Source organism: Galeopterus variegatus, unplaced genomic scaffold (assembly GCF_000696425.1).
Source record: "Galeopterus variegatus unplaced genomic scaffold, G_variegatus-3.0.2 Scaffold3051, whole genome shotgun sequence".
Classification (NCBI taxonomy): Eukaryota; Metazoa; Chordata; class Mammalia; order Dermoptera; family Cynocephalidae; genus Galeopterus; species Galeopterus variegatus.
The window spans coordinates 162,280-180,802 of NW_007729162.1; the positions used below are offsets into that span (position 1 = coordinate 162,280).

At 37.2% G+C, this 18,523-nt stretch overlaps 1 protein-coding gene across 2 annotated transcripts in view; it reads left to right on the forward strand.

The window, feature by feature from the left end:
* Positions 1 to 17,890, forward strand: part of IL1RAP (interleukin 1 receptor accessory protein) — a 121,488-nt gene extending 103,598 nt beyond the window's left edge. Inside the window, exons 9-11 of one of the 2 annotated variants that reach the window (XM_008583819.1) lie at positions 3,272 to 3,415; positions 4,671 to 4,814; positions 16,030 to 17,890. In XM_008583819.1, coding sequence (XP_008582041.1) covers positions 3,272 to 3,415; positions 4,671 to 4,814; positions 16,030 to 16,745 — 1,004 coding nt within the window. In that variant the 3' untranslated portion in view covers positions 16,746 to 17,890. Of the gene's footprint in view, positions 1 to 3,271; positions 3,416 to 4,670; positions 4,815 to 7,727; positions 8,730 to 16,029 lie in introns of those variants that run through there. The other variant, XM_008583820.1, reaches the window with a different exon arrangement.
* Positions 17,891 to 18,523: the final 633 nt, after the last annotated feature.

Genomic DNA, 18,523 nt, shown 5'->3' on the forward strand with positions numbered 1-18,523 from the left:
CAGGAAAAGTCCAGGCAGCTGGCATTTGTTTGGGAGACTCGATGGATAGCTCCAACTACAATAATGAAAATGAGGGGGATAACTAAATTTCCAAGGAGACTGTAGAACAAGAACTTGATAGGGGGAAAAAGAATAGAGCTGAAATGTTGGACTGGTTTAACCAAGAGCAGTTAGCTGGAAATTTGGGCTTTGGAGCCAGTTATCACTGTAGAAGTGCAAACAAGAATGGAGGAAATTCTCATTCAGGGAGTAACCACAAGTGGCTAAACTTGGCTGCATCTCAAATCAGATTATTAGCAAAATTGATGAAAGAGGGAATTTAGGAGTCCAATTTGGTCAAATTGCATCACTCCTTCCTGACGGGAAATGCTTTGGTTTGGGATTGCATCAGAGAAAAATCTTTGCACCAGAATGCTCAAGGTTCCAGCTTGGGGAAGACAGAGAATGTAGGCTGGGGGTCACCCTTTCCCTGTAAGCCAGCACTGCTTTACAAAGTGGAAGCCTTGTAGAGCACTTCCTGCACATGACTCCAGCCATATAGGAAATCAGGCTGTTGTATTATTTGAGTCCAATTAGTTAAGTAGCATTAGGGAAATCTTTATTGATATCAAGATAGCTCCACCAAATACAATCTGTGAATATGATGTGACTGCGTGACCAAAAAAAAAACAAAATAAAAAGTCTCATTAGGAATACAATAGGAAGTAGTAAAATGAATAAGGCAGAGGGAAATTTATGAGGGTAAATTGATCTTTGGGTCACTAAGCAAGATCTCTACTGACATTTTAAAAAACCCATTTCACATAAGTGTAGCCACTGATGCCTTCCCACCCCGCTGCCGATCACAAAATGTCCAACAAGAGGGAGCCAAAAAAGGAGCAAATAATGAAAATAACAGTGGAAATTACCCCAGTGTACTGTTAACATAACATGTATTGAGAAGTACCAAGGACACAGTGATGTTCATGCCAGCTACCCATATTGATCTTAGTAAATTTTCAACAACTGCACTGGCATAGCTTCTGTCATTTTATGATGGAGTTTTCTTACTTTAAAGCACCATTATTCATGGAATGAATACAAGAGTACCTGACAATAATTTTACATTGCTGAGTCCCAGGATATACCTGCAGTACAATATCCTGAGTTTAGGATGATAAACTCAAAACTCTATGATTTGCCCTTTAATTAGAGAACTTAAGGCTCAGATACAAGCTGCTTACATTTTCTTCTTAGGATAGATACTTGACTTAAATGGAATTCTTTTCACTAGTATATAATTGAACTTCATGGTGGTGATATGCAAAGATCCATGTACTTTGAACTAAGGGAGCTTCAAGAACAATTCCAACTTTGTTTTTTTTTTTTTTTTTTCCTTTTTGTCTTTTTTACTGACCGGTGACGGGATCGCAACCCTCGGTGTTGCGCCTGCACCACACTCAGCCAGTGAGCGGGAACCGGTCTCCACATGGGATCCGAACCCTCAGCGGGAGCGCCGCCGCACTCCCAAGCAGCGCACTCTCCAGTGCGCCACCGGGCCGGCCCCAATTCCAACTTTGAATGAGGTTCTTCCATGCTTTGTCTCAGCAAACACTTAATACCTGTAATGTCCTAGGTGCTCACAAAAGCCTTTCCTCACCACCTTACCTAATGTACCTCCCCTGCCCCAGCCCTTTCCCTTTATCACATTGCCTGGTTTATTTCCTTTACAGCACTGATCATTATTTAAAACTAACTGGCTTATTTATTTATTTTACTTCCCTGCATTAGAATGTTAGTCTTCAAAGGTCAGCGACCCTTTCTGTCTTATTTACCAATTGTATTCCCAAAAGCTTCTGAAAAATAGTAGATGCCAATAAGTAATTATCAAATCATCTGATACATAATTTAAGCCACTCCAGCTTCAGATCCAATAAATATTCTCTTCCTCCCTCAAACTCTTATCTTCATTATCACAAGCTAATAAAGTAACCAAATGAAGCTGTTGATACATAGTATAGTACTAGGCTTCTTTTAAATATTCCAGAAGTGTAAAAGGGTTATATCTGAAAATGTTCATTGAGATATTAGGTATTCTAGGGGTAGATGGATGAAAAAGACAGAGTCTCCATCAGAAAGATTAAAAATGTATGGTTTAGTGGGAGTTGGGAGGGAGTAGGAAGCAGGCCTGTATATAAATTGCAATATCATAAAAAATGCTGCAATAGAATTATGAATTAAGGAAAGAGTGAGTATTTCTACCAGGCAGAGCTCAGGTTGCAAGAAGAGCTTATTTTGTGAAAGCTTATACAAAATAATAGCATTTGATCATGAACTTGGAAAGTAAAAAGAAAGAGTTATTCCACCCAGAAGTCATAGAATGGGCAAAGGCATGATGTCAAGTCTTCCTGATGTTTTTGAGGAAAGGGCATTGGTAAATGAGACAAAAAGGTTTTTGGTGATTTGGTTTGGACAGACCTTGTTTACAGAGCTAATGACTGATCTAGTTTTTAGATAATTAAGAATGGTCTCTATTTCTGATAGTTCCAAAAAAACTGCTAATGTGCCTATAATATAAAAAAATAAGCAGATAATATGGAAATCAGATATTGCGAGTCAGTCTTTGGAATGTGTATCGTAGAACTGTGGATATGGGAGATATGTTCAGAGTCAAGCATACTCGCCTTTAGTGGATGCCCTCTGCTTCTGCCCAATGAAAATAAAATATCTGAGACTTATTTCTGAATATAAAGGAAATGGACCTAAATTCCTCCCATATGACAAGAGGATAAAACAAAACTAATGAGAACATATTAATAGTTTTACTCAAATGAGCTGCTCCAACAATTACAATTCTACCAACATCATGGGCTCTGTAGGCAGCAATGAGGATTCCATCCCAAGAGGTGGACAAACAGAGGATGGAATGGCACTTTTCAAAAATAGTTTTGAGGAGATTCAGGTATCAAATTGAGTTGAATTAGATGACCTTCTAAATTCTTCCCAATGTGAAAATACTATTTTAATTTGTGTATCACTGAAGTCCATTCAAATCATCTAATAGTTAAAAACACCATCTATACCAGGTGCTAGAAACAAAAAGACAAATATGACACAGTCTAGTATTAAAAAATAGTGCTTAAACTCTACCATGTTATCTCTCCTTGTTCACCCATAGAAGGCAGGTGCACAGTTCAGCTGCTTGGCTTATCCAGCTATTTGCGTGATGATGGGTCACTGTAATCACCACATAGAAATCTATTCTTTTTCTTTGTTGTTCACTCATTGGTAGCTCCAGTATACACAGTGGAACTGGCATGTGGTTTTGGAGCCACGGTCCTGCTGGTGGTGATTCTCATTGTTGTTTACCATGTTTACTGGCTGGAGATGGTCCTATTTTACCGGGCTCATTTTGGAACAGATGAAACCATTTTAGGTAAGTAGTGGACGTTTGATATAAATCTCTTCTACTGTCATCTTTAGAACACATTTTTTTTTCAAAACAAAGAAAATAAAAACATGTTGACTTGATAAAACCTAGATTAACTGCAACATTTAATAAGCGGATTAGCTTTTATTTCAACCTGTACTATTGAAAATCTTTCCAATGTGTGTTATTGTTCTTTCTTGTCTCTATATGAGATTTAGTCTAGATTTGCACTGTCCAAATAGAAATATAATGCAAGCACATATGCTATTTAAAATTCCCTACTGGCCACATTAGAAAAAAATAAAAAGAAACAATTGAAAATAATGATTTGACTAAATATATTTATATATTATTTCAGCATGTAATTAATAGTAAAAAGTTAGATATTTTATAGACTTTTTTTGGTACTAAAAATCTTCAAAATTCAGAATGTGTTGTATTTTACACTTACAGCACATCTTAGTTCAGTCCAGCCACATTTAGATGCATGTGGTTTGTGGCTGCTGTGCTAGAGGGTGCAGTTCTACAGTCTCTGTACTCAAAGCAGATCCTTAAACCAGCAGCATCAGCATCACCTGGGAGCTTATTAGGAGAATTTTAGACTTTATCCCTCCTGAATCAGAATCTACATTTGAACAATATTCCCAAGCGATTCATGTGCACACTCAAGTTTAAGAAGCACTGCTCTAAAGCAGATTTGCCTAGTGATAAGATTGGAGCATTTAAACATACAGATTTTTAGTCCACCCCATAAAGATTCTAATTTAGTAGGCTTGTGGAAGAGACACAGAAGATGTATTTTTAGTGGAAGGTGATTTTTTATAATTAGGCAACTTTGGGAAGGATTGGTCCATTGAGTCTTAGTGTATTTTTAATTGTAGTTCTTTTCAGATATAAATACTTTAGATGGTTTTTAAAAGTTTTGCTCAATTTGTAATTTTAATATATTAATGAGCGATATATAGTAGGACGGGAGTAGAGATGTTCTGCGTGGTATTCGTTGCCAGCACCTATGATTTATGATTTAATTCACAGTTGAAGAGGTGAAACCTTACTATTTCTCTACTATAAAGTCTCAACTCAGTGAGGTTAGAAGACACATCAGATAAAACTTGAAATTTCACACTGGAATCTGTCACAATTTGTACATGTTAAAAATTTTAAAAAAAAGGTCTAGCATGCAAAAGTTGTGTTTAAGAAAAACTGTAATACTGTTGAGAAACGTTCCTAATTTATATTGAATCTGTGTTCCTTTTGCTAGATGGGAAGGAGTATGATGTTTATGTATCCTATGCAAGGAATGCAGAAGAAGAGGAATTTGTATTACTGACCCTCCGTGGAGTTTTGGAGAATGAATTAGGATACAAGCTGTGCATCTTTGACCGAGACAGTCTGCCTGGGGGAAGTAGGTATTTAAGATGAGTGCAAATGATTCTACCCTGAAAAGCAACAGGATAATAATTAGGTTTGGGTCATGTGTAAGAGTCGGGATGCAGCTCTACACTGACACCTTCGGATATTTAATGCCCAGTTCTTTGATGTAACAGAGACTTCTCTAGGAATAAAACTACATTATAAGATGCATGTACACTATTCAACTCAGTTCATGGTATTAAAATATTTTGCCTTGGGCCAGCCCGGTGGCACACTGGAGAGTGTGCCGCTTGGGAGCGCGGGGGCACTCCCGTCGAGGGTTCTGATCCCATGTGGAGACCGGTTCCCGCTCACTGGCTGAGCACGGTGCGGGCGCAACACCGAGGGTTGCGATCCCGTTGCCGGTCCCTGGTACGGGCGCGACACCGAGGGTTGCGATCCCATTACCGGTCAGTAAAAAAGACAAAAAGGAAAAAAAAAAATATTTTGCCTTGTCATCTTTAAGAACTCTATGTCAGAAAAGCATGGATGCATAGTGGGTTAGAGCTCTGTGCCACAACTATAAATGTCTTGTTTGCTCACATTTAGATTTTTAGAATGTTAGGCTGATCTGCATTGGTTTGCCTAGAAGTTTAGAATTTTTTTTTTTTAACAAAGACTGAGTATTTAAAAAAAAACATTCTTACAAAACTGAAGCTCACCTAGTTTTTCTAAAACTGAGTTGCAGAAGAGAATGCATAGAACTTTTTCTTATATTAATCATGGGTCATATTTAGGGTATTTCCCTTTGGCACTTGCTCATTTCCTTTTCCTCACTTATTTTTGAGCAAACTAGCACTTATCAAATTTCCCTTTTCCTTGGATCTGCTTCTTCCCTTCTATCAGCTTATACATTTGAGATTTAGTTAAAATTTTTACAAAGGCCGTTCTATTCTAGTAGGATAAAAAAAGAAAAGCTTGAGTTGATGAATGTTTTAAAATAAAAGTGTGTCTCTTCAGGTCCACATAGTAACACACAAAGTAATGGTCCATTTCAGTCTTTTTAAAGAAACAAATAAATAATGTTCCTAAACCCACTGATAAGCTTCCAACTGTTGACATGTATGTGTCTAATCTTAAGCATGACAAACGAATTTTCTTCCCCTACAATTCTTTTTACATTAACCATTTGTTCAACATGCTTTTTAAAAAATGTGATATGGATAATTGAGATACAGAATAGACTTAAAATTCTATTCTCATGTTTAATTAGCTGAATCAATTATTTTATCTCTCCAATCACCATCCAAAAGCCCATCATGCTTGTGTTCTACAGAAGATAGCTCCTTGAGTATTACTTTGCCAGGAAATGTTGACTTAATTATGCAATTAAGGACAAATTCCATTCATTTTAATACTTAATTCCCCCAAATCATTTATTCATCCATTCGTTTATTCATAAAGCTATTCAACAAATACTTACCTACTGATGGAAAGTTCTATAAAGATGCACAGTATACAACAGGGTAAGACCCTCTAAAAGGGTTGATAGTCTTTGAAGAATTTAAGTTCTAGTAATTACTCTTGCATCTTGCTTCTGATGGTTGTCCCTGCATCGTTTTGTATTCTCCCTGCTGCTTTTACTCAATCCTCTTTGCCTCTGAGTCTCTTTCCACACTTCCCATGGTCAGCCTCCAGTGGCACTACTTGGAGTAGACGAATATTTATTCCATTTTGTATTCTCCCTGCTGCTTTTACTCAATCCTCTTTGCCTCTGAGTCTTTTTCCACACTTCCCATGGTCAGCCTCCAGTGGCACTACTTGGAGTAGACGAATATTTATTCCTGAAATCTCCTCCAGGCTGCACTTGCTAGATTTTAATTGCAAGTCTTTCCCTTCTACCTCTGTATCTGTGATGATTAAGAGGCAAAATGACTGCCGAGGAGAGAATGTAAAGCCACGATACCGGTTCGCACAACACTAGTGCACTACCTGGAGTTGGCAACTGTCTGATCCCAATGTCAAGGATTATACAGTCCTCAATAAGCCACTGAGAGGAGATGGATTAGTCTCAAGAATTTAGTGATGAGAACCCTTGACAGCAAAAAAAATTACACTGCATTTCTATTTTTTCCCGCTTTTTCTTATTTTTTACTTGAAAAAAGCACTTGCTTATTAGTGAAAGCAGACACATCAGCTACCAGCTGCCACAACACATGGCTCCATAGTAATGGTGGGAGTTTAAGGAGAAAGATCCAGGCACTAATTTGGGCTGCAGAGCAGAAACAGATAGAAAGCTAAGCTGCAAATGTATTGCCAGCCAAAATTCCATTCAAATTCAAGTGGCTGGGGTTTTTTTGTGGGTTTTTTTTTTTTGTTTTTTTAGTTGTTTAGGTTACATTGATATCAGTCTGAGTCAGGGAGGTGTCCAAGAACAGAGAGAGTCTTTCAAAAAAGGAAGGTTCCTACTCATATTGTCCTGTGTTAGCAAAATATGCAATTCTATAACTTTGACTCTGTAATGTATATCTATTGGAAGGCCCATTGGCCTTAGGGAGTATATAAATCTTTGGGGGGAAAAAAGGGCTCAAGAGCTGATTTGACTGGGCCATGACATGCCACACAGTTCAAAGACTTTTAGTATAGCACATCTGTTCTTTTTGTGTCAAATAATGCTTTTGAAGACTGAGATCACAGCAGTACATACCTTTTTGGCTTCATGCTTGTTTGGAATTCTTTTTGGGGTGGAATATGTGGATATAGTCTTCATTCTCCCTGAGGAGAGTGGCTTAATGAACAGAGTGATCAGGTCTAAGGATTAAGCAGTTCATGGTGTTGCTGGTATTAAGTTAACCTCAGTTCTCAGGCTGCTACCCTAAGTTTTGTACATTTATTCCTGCAGAAGCCCCATGCTTTGGGGGAGTTTCTGGCCAACACTAATCCCCATGGTTGTTTTCTTTCCCAGTTATCACAGATGAGACCTTGAGCTTCATTCAGAAAAGCAGACGCCTCCTGGTTGTCCTAAGCCCCAACTACGTGCTCCAGGGAACGCAAGCCCTCTTGGAGCTCAAGGCTGGCCTAGAAAATATGGCCTCTCGGGGCAGCATCAACGTCATTTTAGTACAGTACAAAGCTGTGAAGGAGACGAAGGTGAAAGAGCTGAAGAGGGCTAAGGCGGTGCTCACGGTCATTAAATGGAAAGGGGAGAAATCCAAGTATCCACAGGGCAGGTTCTGGAAGCAGCTGCAGGTGGCCATGCCAGTGAAGAAAAGCCCCAGGTGGTCTAGCAGTGATGGGCAGGGTCTCTCCTATTCATCCTTGAAAAATGTATGAAAGGGACAATGAAAGGGATGACAAGAACAAAGGTACTCCAGGAAGGAAGAGCTCTCTCCTTCTTCATTCCCAGTTCGTGGTTTCCTAGGCAGAAAAAAATTCTGTCTAATCCTCCCCATAGGAAAAAATTCCGAGTGACTGTGTGGCTGGCTATTCTGCTTCTTCAGGCAATACTAAGGTTTAGAATGATAATATCAACAGTCTGTCACCAGTCTCTGATGTCACTATGTTCTTGGATGGTAAAGATCTGGTTGATGTGGGTTTCCACTTCTGCATCTTCCATCCCTCTCCCTATGTGTCTCTCTCATTTTTTTTATCTTAACTTATGGAGCAGTCTTTCCCATGGATTTAAAGACTCCTTTAAAATAAGTCATCCTTTGACAGGGTCATTATGGGTGTCCCAGTATAATTTTCTGTTTCTTTTATTTTTACTCATCCATTAATAAGATCATCAGGGCCTACATTTATTTTAGCTGAGGACAGTGAACTCCTTTGCTCCTATGGCTGCACAATGCCCTATCACAGCAAGACCGACACCCACTTAAGATGATATAAAACAGTATAACTGAAAATGTCCCTTATAATTGATTTAGAGGGCTTGCTGCATTTTATTTTATTATACTACCCTTGCCCTCCATCTCAGGTAATGGATGTCACATTTGTTATCTTGAAAAATATATCATAATTTTTGTTTCTATTACAGTAAATTCCCGATTATCTGCAGGTCAACCCATATTTTTCACTCCATCTCCCTATCTACTTGTATCAATCAATCATAGAGTTTGCAGGTGGCTCCATACTTGGTTCAGTCTGAAGGGAAACTTCTAATGGTGCTACTAGAAATGAGGTAACAGCCAAATGCTTTTAGGGCATTTTCTGATTTGTGAGAAGAGCACAGAAAAGGATGCTGACTATTTGTCTTTTAATCCCAGTCTTGCTAATGTGAATACTGGGAAAGTGATTGCTTCTCATTGGTCTGTGTCTCCCCATTTTAAAGTGTGGAGGTTAGACTTAGTAATTTCAAGACTTGCTTCTAGCATTAATATTTTAAGAGGATTAACTATATTTCCTGTGATTTGTTCACTAGTACAGGTACACTGCAATGCACTTGCTCCAAGTAAGTCAGTCTGAAAAGTCACTGGAGATAAACTTGCTTTTGTTTGTTTTGAGTAAAGTTTTACTGTTTTTAAGACTTGGAAAACTGAGTGCAGAGTTTACAGGGTGGTGAAAATCTGTGTCACATGTAGATGATATATACACATGTATGTACATATGCATACATGTGTATATATCATCTATATGCATATATACATGCATACATATCCACACACAGGAATTGCATGTGTGTATGTGTATATGTGTGTGTGTATATCTTCACATGCACAGGAATTATGTGTGTGTGTATGGCTTTAAATAGCCATCAGTACAATATTAGAAATCACTGGAACTCTTGTCCAGTATTTAAATTATGTTTTTACTGTAATGCTTTTGTATGAGTGTTTTCTGTACGTTAATATTATTTGTGAATTCACTGCTCACAAAGTGGTAGTTGCCACTAGTTCTTGCCTTTTCTAAGTTAGTATAAGTAACTTACTACTGCTATAGTTTGTCTGAGTTGTAGTGGAATCTATTGTGCACAGGGCCTCCATGGTCACTGCTAAGCAGCAGCCATTCATCTGGCACTAATTGATTTCCTACTATGTTCACATCAGACACATCTAGAAACTAAGCTCTGTTAATGTCAGTGCTAAGCTATTTGGACCATTGAGTAATAAAGGAAAATATATATACCTGTAAGTCAGTTTGCATATCCTATGAAACACAATAATTCATTATTTAAGAAATCCTTTATCCTAATGGTATGAATGTTGATAAGCAATTCTAAAATTATCTTCTTCATTTAAGTGTCCTTCATCAGTATTAAAGGCCATAATAAATCATTTCTCTATATAAGAGCTATTGATTATTTTTAATTGAAAAAAGGTTCGCCTCTGAATTCTTGACTATAAAACTATGGTATGGAGTCATTCTTGGATTTACTTTTCTCAGCGTTATTAATGCTCTTCCTTATTACAAATCACGTTACTCCTCCTATTAACACTTTACTCACAAGGCCAGAAGAGAACTGACTCCAGATAAGCTTTGAATATCAATTCTTGCATGAGTTTTAAGTAAATACGGATAGTCTCATCACCAAGTGACCATTCTCTTGCCAATTTTACTGCATTCTTTTTGCACTTTTAATTCTAATAGTTACCCAAATGCCATTGGGTGTCCCTAGAAACTTCTTGATTTTTTTTTCTCTATTTATATTCCTGTCTTTGTTACTGAACTTTTTCAATTATGGTAATATAAAGCACATCAAATCTAAGTGATATGTCTCATCCTAAGAGAGCTTTACTTCAAGTTTTTTTTTCCATGTTCCAGTAAATGCCCAACATAGAACATTTGAGGAAGAAACATACCTGTAATTGAGAGAGCAAGAACAAATCATGCCTCTAATTTTTTAAAAAATGTAATGGCTTTAGATATATGATATAAATACCTGCACCCACATTAACAAAGAACCGTGATATATAGAGTGTCTAATTATAAAGTCCTTTGAAATTTATTTAATTCTCTTCTGTATTGTAACTTAGATGATTCCCTAGAATTCTAACAAAAAAGCACTCCATTGTATTGGGAAACAAAAACATCCCTCCACTTGTAAATTACCCATTTTTTGCATAGGTTTTAATATTCTGGGATTATCTTTTTTATTTTATTCATGAACTTTTGTATTTTTCATTTTTGTTTGATTTGTAAATTTACTTATTTTTAAAATAAACCATTTATTTTCAGCTTTGAATTTTATTTTGTGCATGTGTTTTATGTCTTTATTTTCATTTGGGGGCATAAGAAATGAGAATAAAAATATTAATAACTTCACTTATACAAAGAAATGTAGTAAATAATATTAGTTAAGTTTCTTTCTGAGAGAAATCTGAGAAAAATGGGAACGTCATATGAAGAACATTTCCTTTACATATGTTGAAAAGAATTAATTTCCAGAGTATTAGGACATCTTTGTGTGTGTGTGTATGTGTGTGTGCGTGTGCATGTGTGTGTGTGTATGGAGAGAGACAGACAGAGAAACAGAGAGATACAGAGACAACCCACAGAGAAAGAGGGAGAGAGAAGGAGAGAGAAATCCTTTTAAAACAAAGACACAAGCCAATTCTTTTTTGTTCGATTTGGAACTTGGGTAGCTTATAGGAATACCTTACTTTTTTATAGGCTTTAATGCAACCCCAAGGCAGTTGCTTTGAAATGAGATAAAAAAAAATTAATGCCCTGACTTTAGTTAATAGATGATAATTTCAATTTTAAAAAAATGCATCTCTATCACAAATTTTGAATAAATCAGTTATGTATACTTGGAGATGTATTATTAATGCCCTGACTTTAGTTAATAGATGATAATTTCAATTTAAAAAAAATGCATCTCTATCACAAATTTTGAATAAATCAGTTATGTATACTTGGAGATGTATTTTGTTTTTGAGTTAATAATATTAAGTTCATAGTGACAGGATGGCTTCTTGCTTAAAAAAACTATTCATTTATTTGTTCAGAAAAAATTTATTGAGTTCATGTAACCTGTTGTGAACTGGTTAGCTTAGTAAAAAATTTTCTACTGAAGAATTTTCTTCTTGCAAACCAGTCCCCAAAGGTTAGACTTAGGGTCAATGGATCAAAATTACAAGGAAACAGATTTCTACGCATTTAGGAAAGAACTCTAAAGTAGAGTTGAACGATAATTAACTTCACTATTTTTGAAGGTACTGGGTTCCCCATTACCAGAGATACACAGCAGAGATTTGATAGATGCTTACTGTGGCTTAGAATAAGGGCTTTTTGAACTGGATAGGCAGTGATGAGTCTGAAGTTGCTTCTAACCCTGACCATCTCAATTGACCTCCCAGAACACAGTGGTGACTACTTAAAAGATTCATTATCAGCAGTTTGGACATCATTTACCTGGCTATTACTGCCCTTATTAAAATTCTCAAGATATTTTCTTCAGTCATTTATTGATATAGATCTTTGAAACAAGTAAATTCACAGTATAGTATGAGAAACACTAGTCTGTCTTCTCTTTTCCTACACAAGCGATATAAAGTAAATTTAGCAATGGTCAGGGGGATTGAGTGTTTCAGTAGTACTTTTTATTTACATCTATTTTAAACTGATTTGATGGAATTTTTAAGCCCTATTACTTTAAATTCACATGGTAAGGTGATGTTCTAAAGTTAGCATTAAAAATGTATACAGATTTAATAAACAATTCATGTATTATTTTGATATTATGTTCACTGGATATTGAATAATAGTTTAATCAAAGTGATTTATTCAAATGTCTACTGTGTGCTAGACATTAACATCTAGATATCTCTAATTTCTTCAACAGCTTTACAAGTTTGCTCTCATCATGGGCATTTTAAAGATAGATGAATTCAGACTCAAAAATATTAAGATAAAAACAGAGATAAATAGAGAATCCAAGATTTGAATTCAAATCCATCTTCCAGATTAGGTGCTCCTTTTCTTAGTATACTTCAAGTTTAGGAGAGAGGGAGAGAAAAAGAGAGATTTAAAAAAAGAGGCTTGATTCTTTTTATTTACCAATAACCTACAAAGAATAAAGTTATAGTCCTAGTTTTCTTGTGGGTGAATTCCAGGGAGATTTTGACAGCAAGAGTATCTCTGAGTATTGAAAAGTTCTCAATCAGAAAACATGATTTTAAAGCCAATTGAGTACCGAACAAGAAAACTGATTTTAGTACTATATAGCCACACCTCAGTTTTTGAGCCAAATAGCATAAACATTCTAATTTATGAATCTATCTCCAAATAATCTTTAGCATTAAAAAAATAATAACTCCCACTCTCAAATCTGAAGTTTTGACAATATGGAACATATTAAAAGAATATACCACAAAGGAGGCAGCTTCCATTAAAATATCAAATGAAGATTTCAAGGTATAGCCCAAGCCCCACTCGAGAAGCATTTGTTCCTCAGTGTCTGGAATTCCACCACTCATATCTGTATTCAGCATTGATCTCTTTCAAATATAAATCCTTCTTTCTAGATGGGGTACTGAAAAAAAAAAAAGAGCAACATGCTCTGGAAACAACTTTTTTAAGAAGATCTAGGACAGTGTTTTATTATCAACAGTGGTTTCCCCACGGGAAAGAAGATACATTTTCCTAAAGTGACTAATTTGAAGTGAAACAACACACACACACACACACACACACACACACACACACACACACACACACACACACAATTTGACTGCCCAAATTCCCTTTGTTGAAAAGCTAGCCATGTCGCCTTAAGGTTAGTTCACATTTCTCAAGAGCTGAGAGAAGCAATAGATTTCTCACTCTCATATTCTCTGCTTTGTGAAAGGCAGCTTTACAAGATCCTGAGTAAGACTAGAGATGACAAAGGAATTATCAAAACACAGACACACACTTACACACTTACACACCCAGGGGTTTTAAAGATAAGTGAAAATTTAAATTTATCTTCTAACATGCAAGCAAAAATTTTCTAAACCATTTTTGCATTCTTGTTAAAACCAGTCACAAGTTCTCAAAAATTGAGCACGTCTTTCTGATATTTCTTCAAATTCATGTTAAATCCACTGATCAGAAAGAACTAATCTGGGGAGGAGTGCTGCTCCCTCACTCCCTGTCAAGTTCATCATGATCAAAAGTTTTCTTGTGGGTGAATTCCAGGGAGATTTTGACAGCAAGAGTATCTCTGAGTATTGAAAAGTTCTCAATCAGAAAACATGATTTTAAAGCCAATTGAGTACCGAACAAGAAAACTGATTTTAGTACTATATAGCCACACCTCAGTTTTTGAGCCAAATAGCATAAACATTCTAATTTATGAATCTATCTCCAAATAATCTTTAGCATTAAAAAAATAATAACTCCCACTCTCAAATCTGAAGTTTTGACAATATGGAACATATTAAAAGAATATACCACAAAGGAGGCAGCTTCCATTAAAATATCAAATGAAGATTTCAAGGTATAGCCCAAGCCCCACTCGAGAAGCATTTGTTCCTCAGTGTCTGGAATTCCACCACTCATATCTGTATTCAGCATTGATCTCTTTCAAATATAAATCCTTCTTTCTAGATGGGGTACTGAAAAAAAAAAAAGAGCAACATGCTCTGGAAACAAATTTTTTAAGAAGATCTAGGACAGTGTTTTATTATCAACAGTGGTTTCCCCACGGGAAAGAAGATACATTTTCCTAAAGTGACTAATTTGAAGTGAAACACCCCCCCCCCACACACACACACACACAATTTGACTGCCCAAATTCCCTTTGTTGAAAAGCTAGCCATGTCGCCTTAAGGTTAGTTCACATTTCTCAAGAGCTGAGAGAAGCAATAGATTTCTCACTCTCATATTCTCTGCTTTGTGAAAGGCAGCTTTACAAGATCCTGAGTAAGACTAGAGATGACAAAGGAATTATCAAAACACAGACACACACTTACACACTTACACACCCAGGGGTTTTAAAGATAAGTGAAAATTTAAATTTATCTTCTAACATGCAAGCAAAAATTTTCTAAAACATTTTTGCATTCTTGTTAAAACCAGTCACAAGTTCTCAAAAATTGAGCACGTCTTTCTGATATTTCTTCAAATTCATGTTAAATCCACTGATCAGAAAGAACTAATCTGGGGAGGAGTGCTGCTCCCTCACTCCCTGTCAAGTTCATCATGATCAAATACACTGCCAACTTCCAGCATCTCTCACAGGATGAAAAGTCTCTCTATGACTGTTTTACCCCTGGCGCCAAAAGCATAGGCACTCACCGCATGCATGGTATATCCCCAGCGCATGCTTTCAGAGTTGTCAGTAGCTTTCCTTCAGAAAATCACATTGTCTAAGCTCCTAAATTTCACAGTAGTTAAGCACAGCATTTATTTGAGGAATGTTCCATTGGGATATGTCCAAATCCACCTCAGTAACTGTTAGAATCGAATGGTTCGCCAGAAGTCTTAACTAATTGACTTTAACTCATTGTCATTGTTTTTACCGCTTAACTAATTTTTAGGCCAATTCTTCACACATGCACACAAAGAAAGAGAGAGAACTTTAGTTGACAACAAGGTCCATACCATGAACTGTGTGATGTTGTGTCCAAAAATGCCAAATATCAAGTAACGTAGCTGCGAGGATCTCGGCGGATGGTAATTCCTATCGCTCTTTGGTGATCAGACTATGTTGGGGAGATTATGTTCAGTCCTATTCAGAACTCTAATCCCAGGAAACACATATATAAACTGAATATTATACAGAGGAAAAGGTAAAAAGTGGGGAGAAGACTTGAAACCATGTCATATGTGGAGAAAGAGAACTTCTGAAGTTATTTAATAAAGAGGTAAGAAGAAAATGCAATGACATCACAATAGTTGCAAGATATTTCAAACATTTGCAGAGGTCAGATCTAAGACCATCAGATAAATGTTGCAGAGAAGATTTCAAAACAAAAATTAATTTGCAAATAGCTGCAAATAGTTGCATTTGGATGTGGTTAATTTAATTTCTCATCTTTTTTTTTTTTTTTTTGACAATAAGAAAGACTTTATTCAGGAGGGGTCCTACCACAATGGGGGTTTTGCAGTAGGGGAGAGAGATGGAGCTCAGCTTCCTCCCCATCCTTATGGTATTAAATCCTTAGCAACCATTGCTAGGAATAGTGTAGATGGGCTTCCTTGACTGGGTAGATTATTTACTGCTGGGAGCCTGTATTCTCAAGTGTTTATTCACTGCCCGTCCTTTGTAGGATGAACAATAATGAACTGGAATGTGTGTAAGTTTTCACAAGACACTATCCTATCTTTATATTTTCCTATAGATACGGTGGAAGCAGTTTTTGATTTCATTCAGAGGAGCCGAAGGATGATTGTTGTCCTGAGCCCAGACTATGTGACAGAAAAGAGCATCAGCATGCTGGAATTTAAACTGGGTGTCATGTGCCAGAACTCCATTGCCACCAAGCTCATTGTGGTTGAATACCGTCCCCTTGAGCATCCACACCCAGGCATCCTGCAGCTGAAGGAGTCTGTATCTTTTGTGAGCTGGAAAGGAGAAAAGTCTAAACATTCTGGCTCCAAATTCTGGAAGGCCTTGCGGTTGGCTCTTCCCCTGAGAAGTCTGAGTGCCAGCTCTGGCTGGAATGAGAGCTGTTCTTCCCAGTCTGACATCAGTCTGGACCACGTCCAAAGAAGAAGTCGTTTGAAAGAGGCCCCAGAATTGCAGAGCTCAGGGAGGGCTGCAGGTGCCCCTCCAGCCACAGGCACAATGTCCAAGCACCGAGGGAAGCCCTCTGCAGCCTGTCGCTGTTGTGTCACCTACTGTGAAGGAGAGAGTCACCTTAGGAGCAAGAGCCGGGCAGAGATTCATAACCAGCCTCAGTGGGAGACACACCTCTGTAAGCCTGTTCCCCAAGAGTCAGAAACCCAATGGATACAAAACGGCAGCATTTTGGAACCCCCTGATCCCCAGATCTCAGCCCTTGCTCTTCACCATTTCACAGATTTATCCAGTAACAATGACATTTATATCCTATAATTACTGTGTGTGGTGGGTGGTGGCTGTTATCTCTACCTACACTCTTTATGTCATGAACCTATGGGGATAGCTGACATTTTTATCATCTAATGGACTATCAGATTTGTGTCCTTTTTATTGATTTTTAAAAACTATTTATTTCTAGGAGACAAAAGACCTGAAGGACCTGAATCCAGAATTATTGCCTCTAACGGCCTCAGAAGAGCACACTCTTCTTGGGCCCTAGAAGGTCAGTATGTGAAAGTTGCCTAGAGTCTTACTCTCTATCTTGCCCCATGGTTTAGAACTGAGCTCAGAATTTAAATGTTTTCTATGTTGAGTCAGTCAGGTGTACTTAGGCTATGACACTTAAAGGGTGTATATATATCCCAAGGGAGCATCACAGAAAGGAGTTGGTTCTGGTGGAAGCTGTAGGACTAAGCTCCACAAAAAACCTATAGCACGTTTCCCCTCAAAGAACCAAACATACCCACCCAGGGATATGTTATCTCTATCTCAATGTAAATTAGTGTTCTCTAAACTGCCCGATGTTGTTAGCATCAATAAAGTTATATTTTTATGCCATTTCATTTGTACTAACAAATTTTTACTTCCCTCTCTTCCTTCTGCCTTTTATGCTTTTTGAATTAATATCTGAAGAGTATTTCATTTCAGGATGTTGAGATTTGGTTTAGGTTCCAGGAAAGCTGAGGTGTCTCTTTATTTTCTTTCTGACGTATATTGGGAGAGATCTGGGAAGGAACCAAAAAACAGTAAGAAAGTGTTTTAAATGAATTAGAAGTTTACGCAAATACCTCATTATATTTTTAGAACTGACAGCTGAAAAATTCAGTATTGTAAGGGATGTAGCATAGAGTTTGGTGCCTGAATCCCTTTTTCCTATTGAGGATGCTGATAAGGGATAGTAAATTCAAGTGCCTACAAGGATCAGAAGATAAGAAAAAAGAGAAAAGGGGGCAATATGCAAGCCTAATACACATGCATTGTGTCTAAGTACCCATGTGTACAAGGAAGTAATCACAGATAAGTAGTTCTTTTCTGTAAACATTTTCACACAATCATAAAAGAACATTGCATTTGATTCTCAGTTTAGGGAGATGATAGGGATCATTAGGCCTGCAGGTAACTGAAGAGCACACATTTCTCTCTTTTTTTTTTTTTCGTTAAATTTTTATTTTGTCAATATACAATGTATTAGATTATTATGGCCCATCACCGACACCTCCCTCCCTCCTCCCTCTCTCCCCTCCCACCCAAGAATGTCCTTTCCATTTGCTTGTTGTAACAACTTCAAAAAAGTATAGTTGTACCCAGCTCCATTGGATTATTGCCACTGATTAAGCCCCAGTGTTGCCAGATTTCCCCATTTTTTTCAAGAGAATCTAAAAATCTATATTTTCCTGTGTACTCTCAATTATGGAATTGCTTAAATAAATTTTAAAAAAAGGAGGTAAACAACAAAACACATCTGTGGACCATATTCAGCCTGAGGGCAACTAGTTTGTAATTTCATAACCAAAGTATTCAGCCAAAGTTCATGTGTCCAAATAGGGAATCAAGTACTCCTGGCAATACTGGAACTGGAGAGCACAGGCTAGTTCTAAGGATGTAAAGGAGGATGCTTATTCTCTCCCCAAATTGAAGACATCTGGGCCCTTACAACAGGGCTGTTCTAACCCTCCATCAGAGGAGAAAAACTGGAAAATATAGTGTGCCTTCCATCTACTCTGTAGAGTTTCCCTGCCCATTGAATCTACAGTAAGAAAACTAGAAGCACA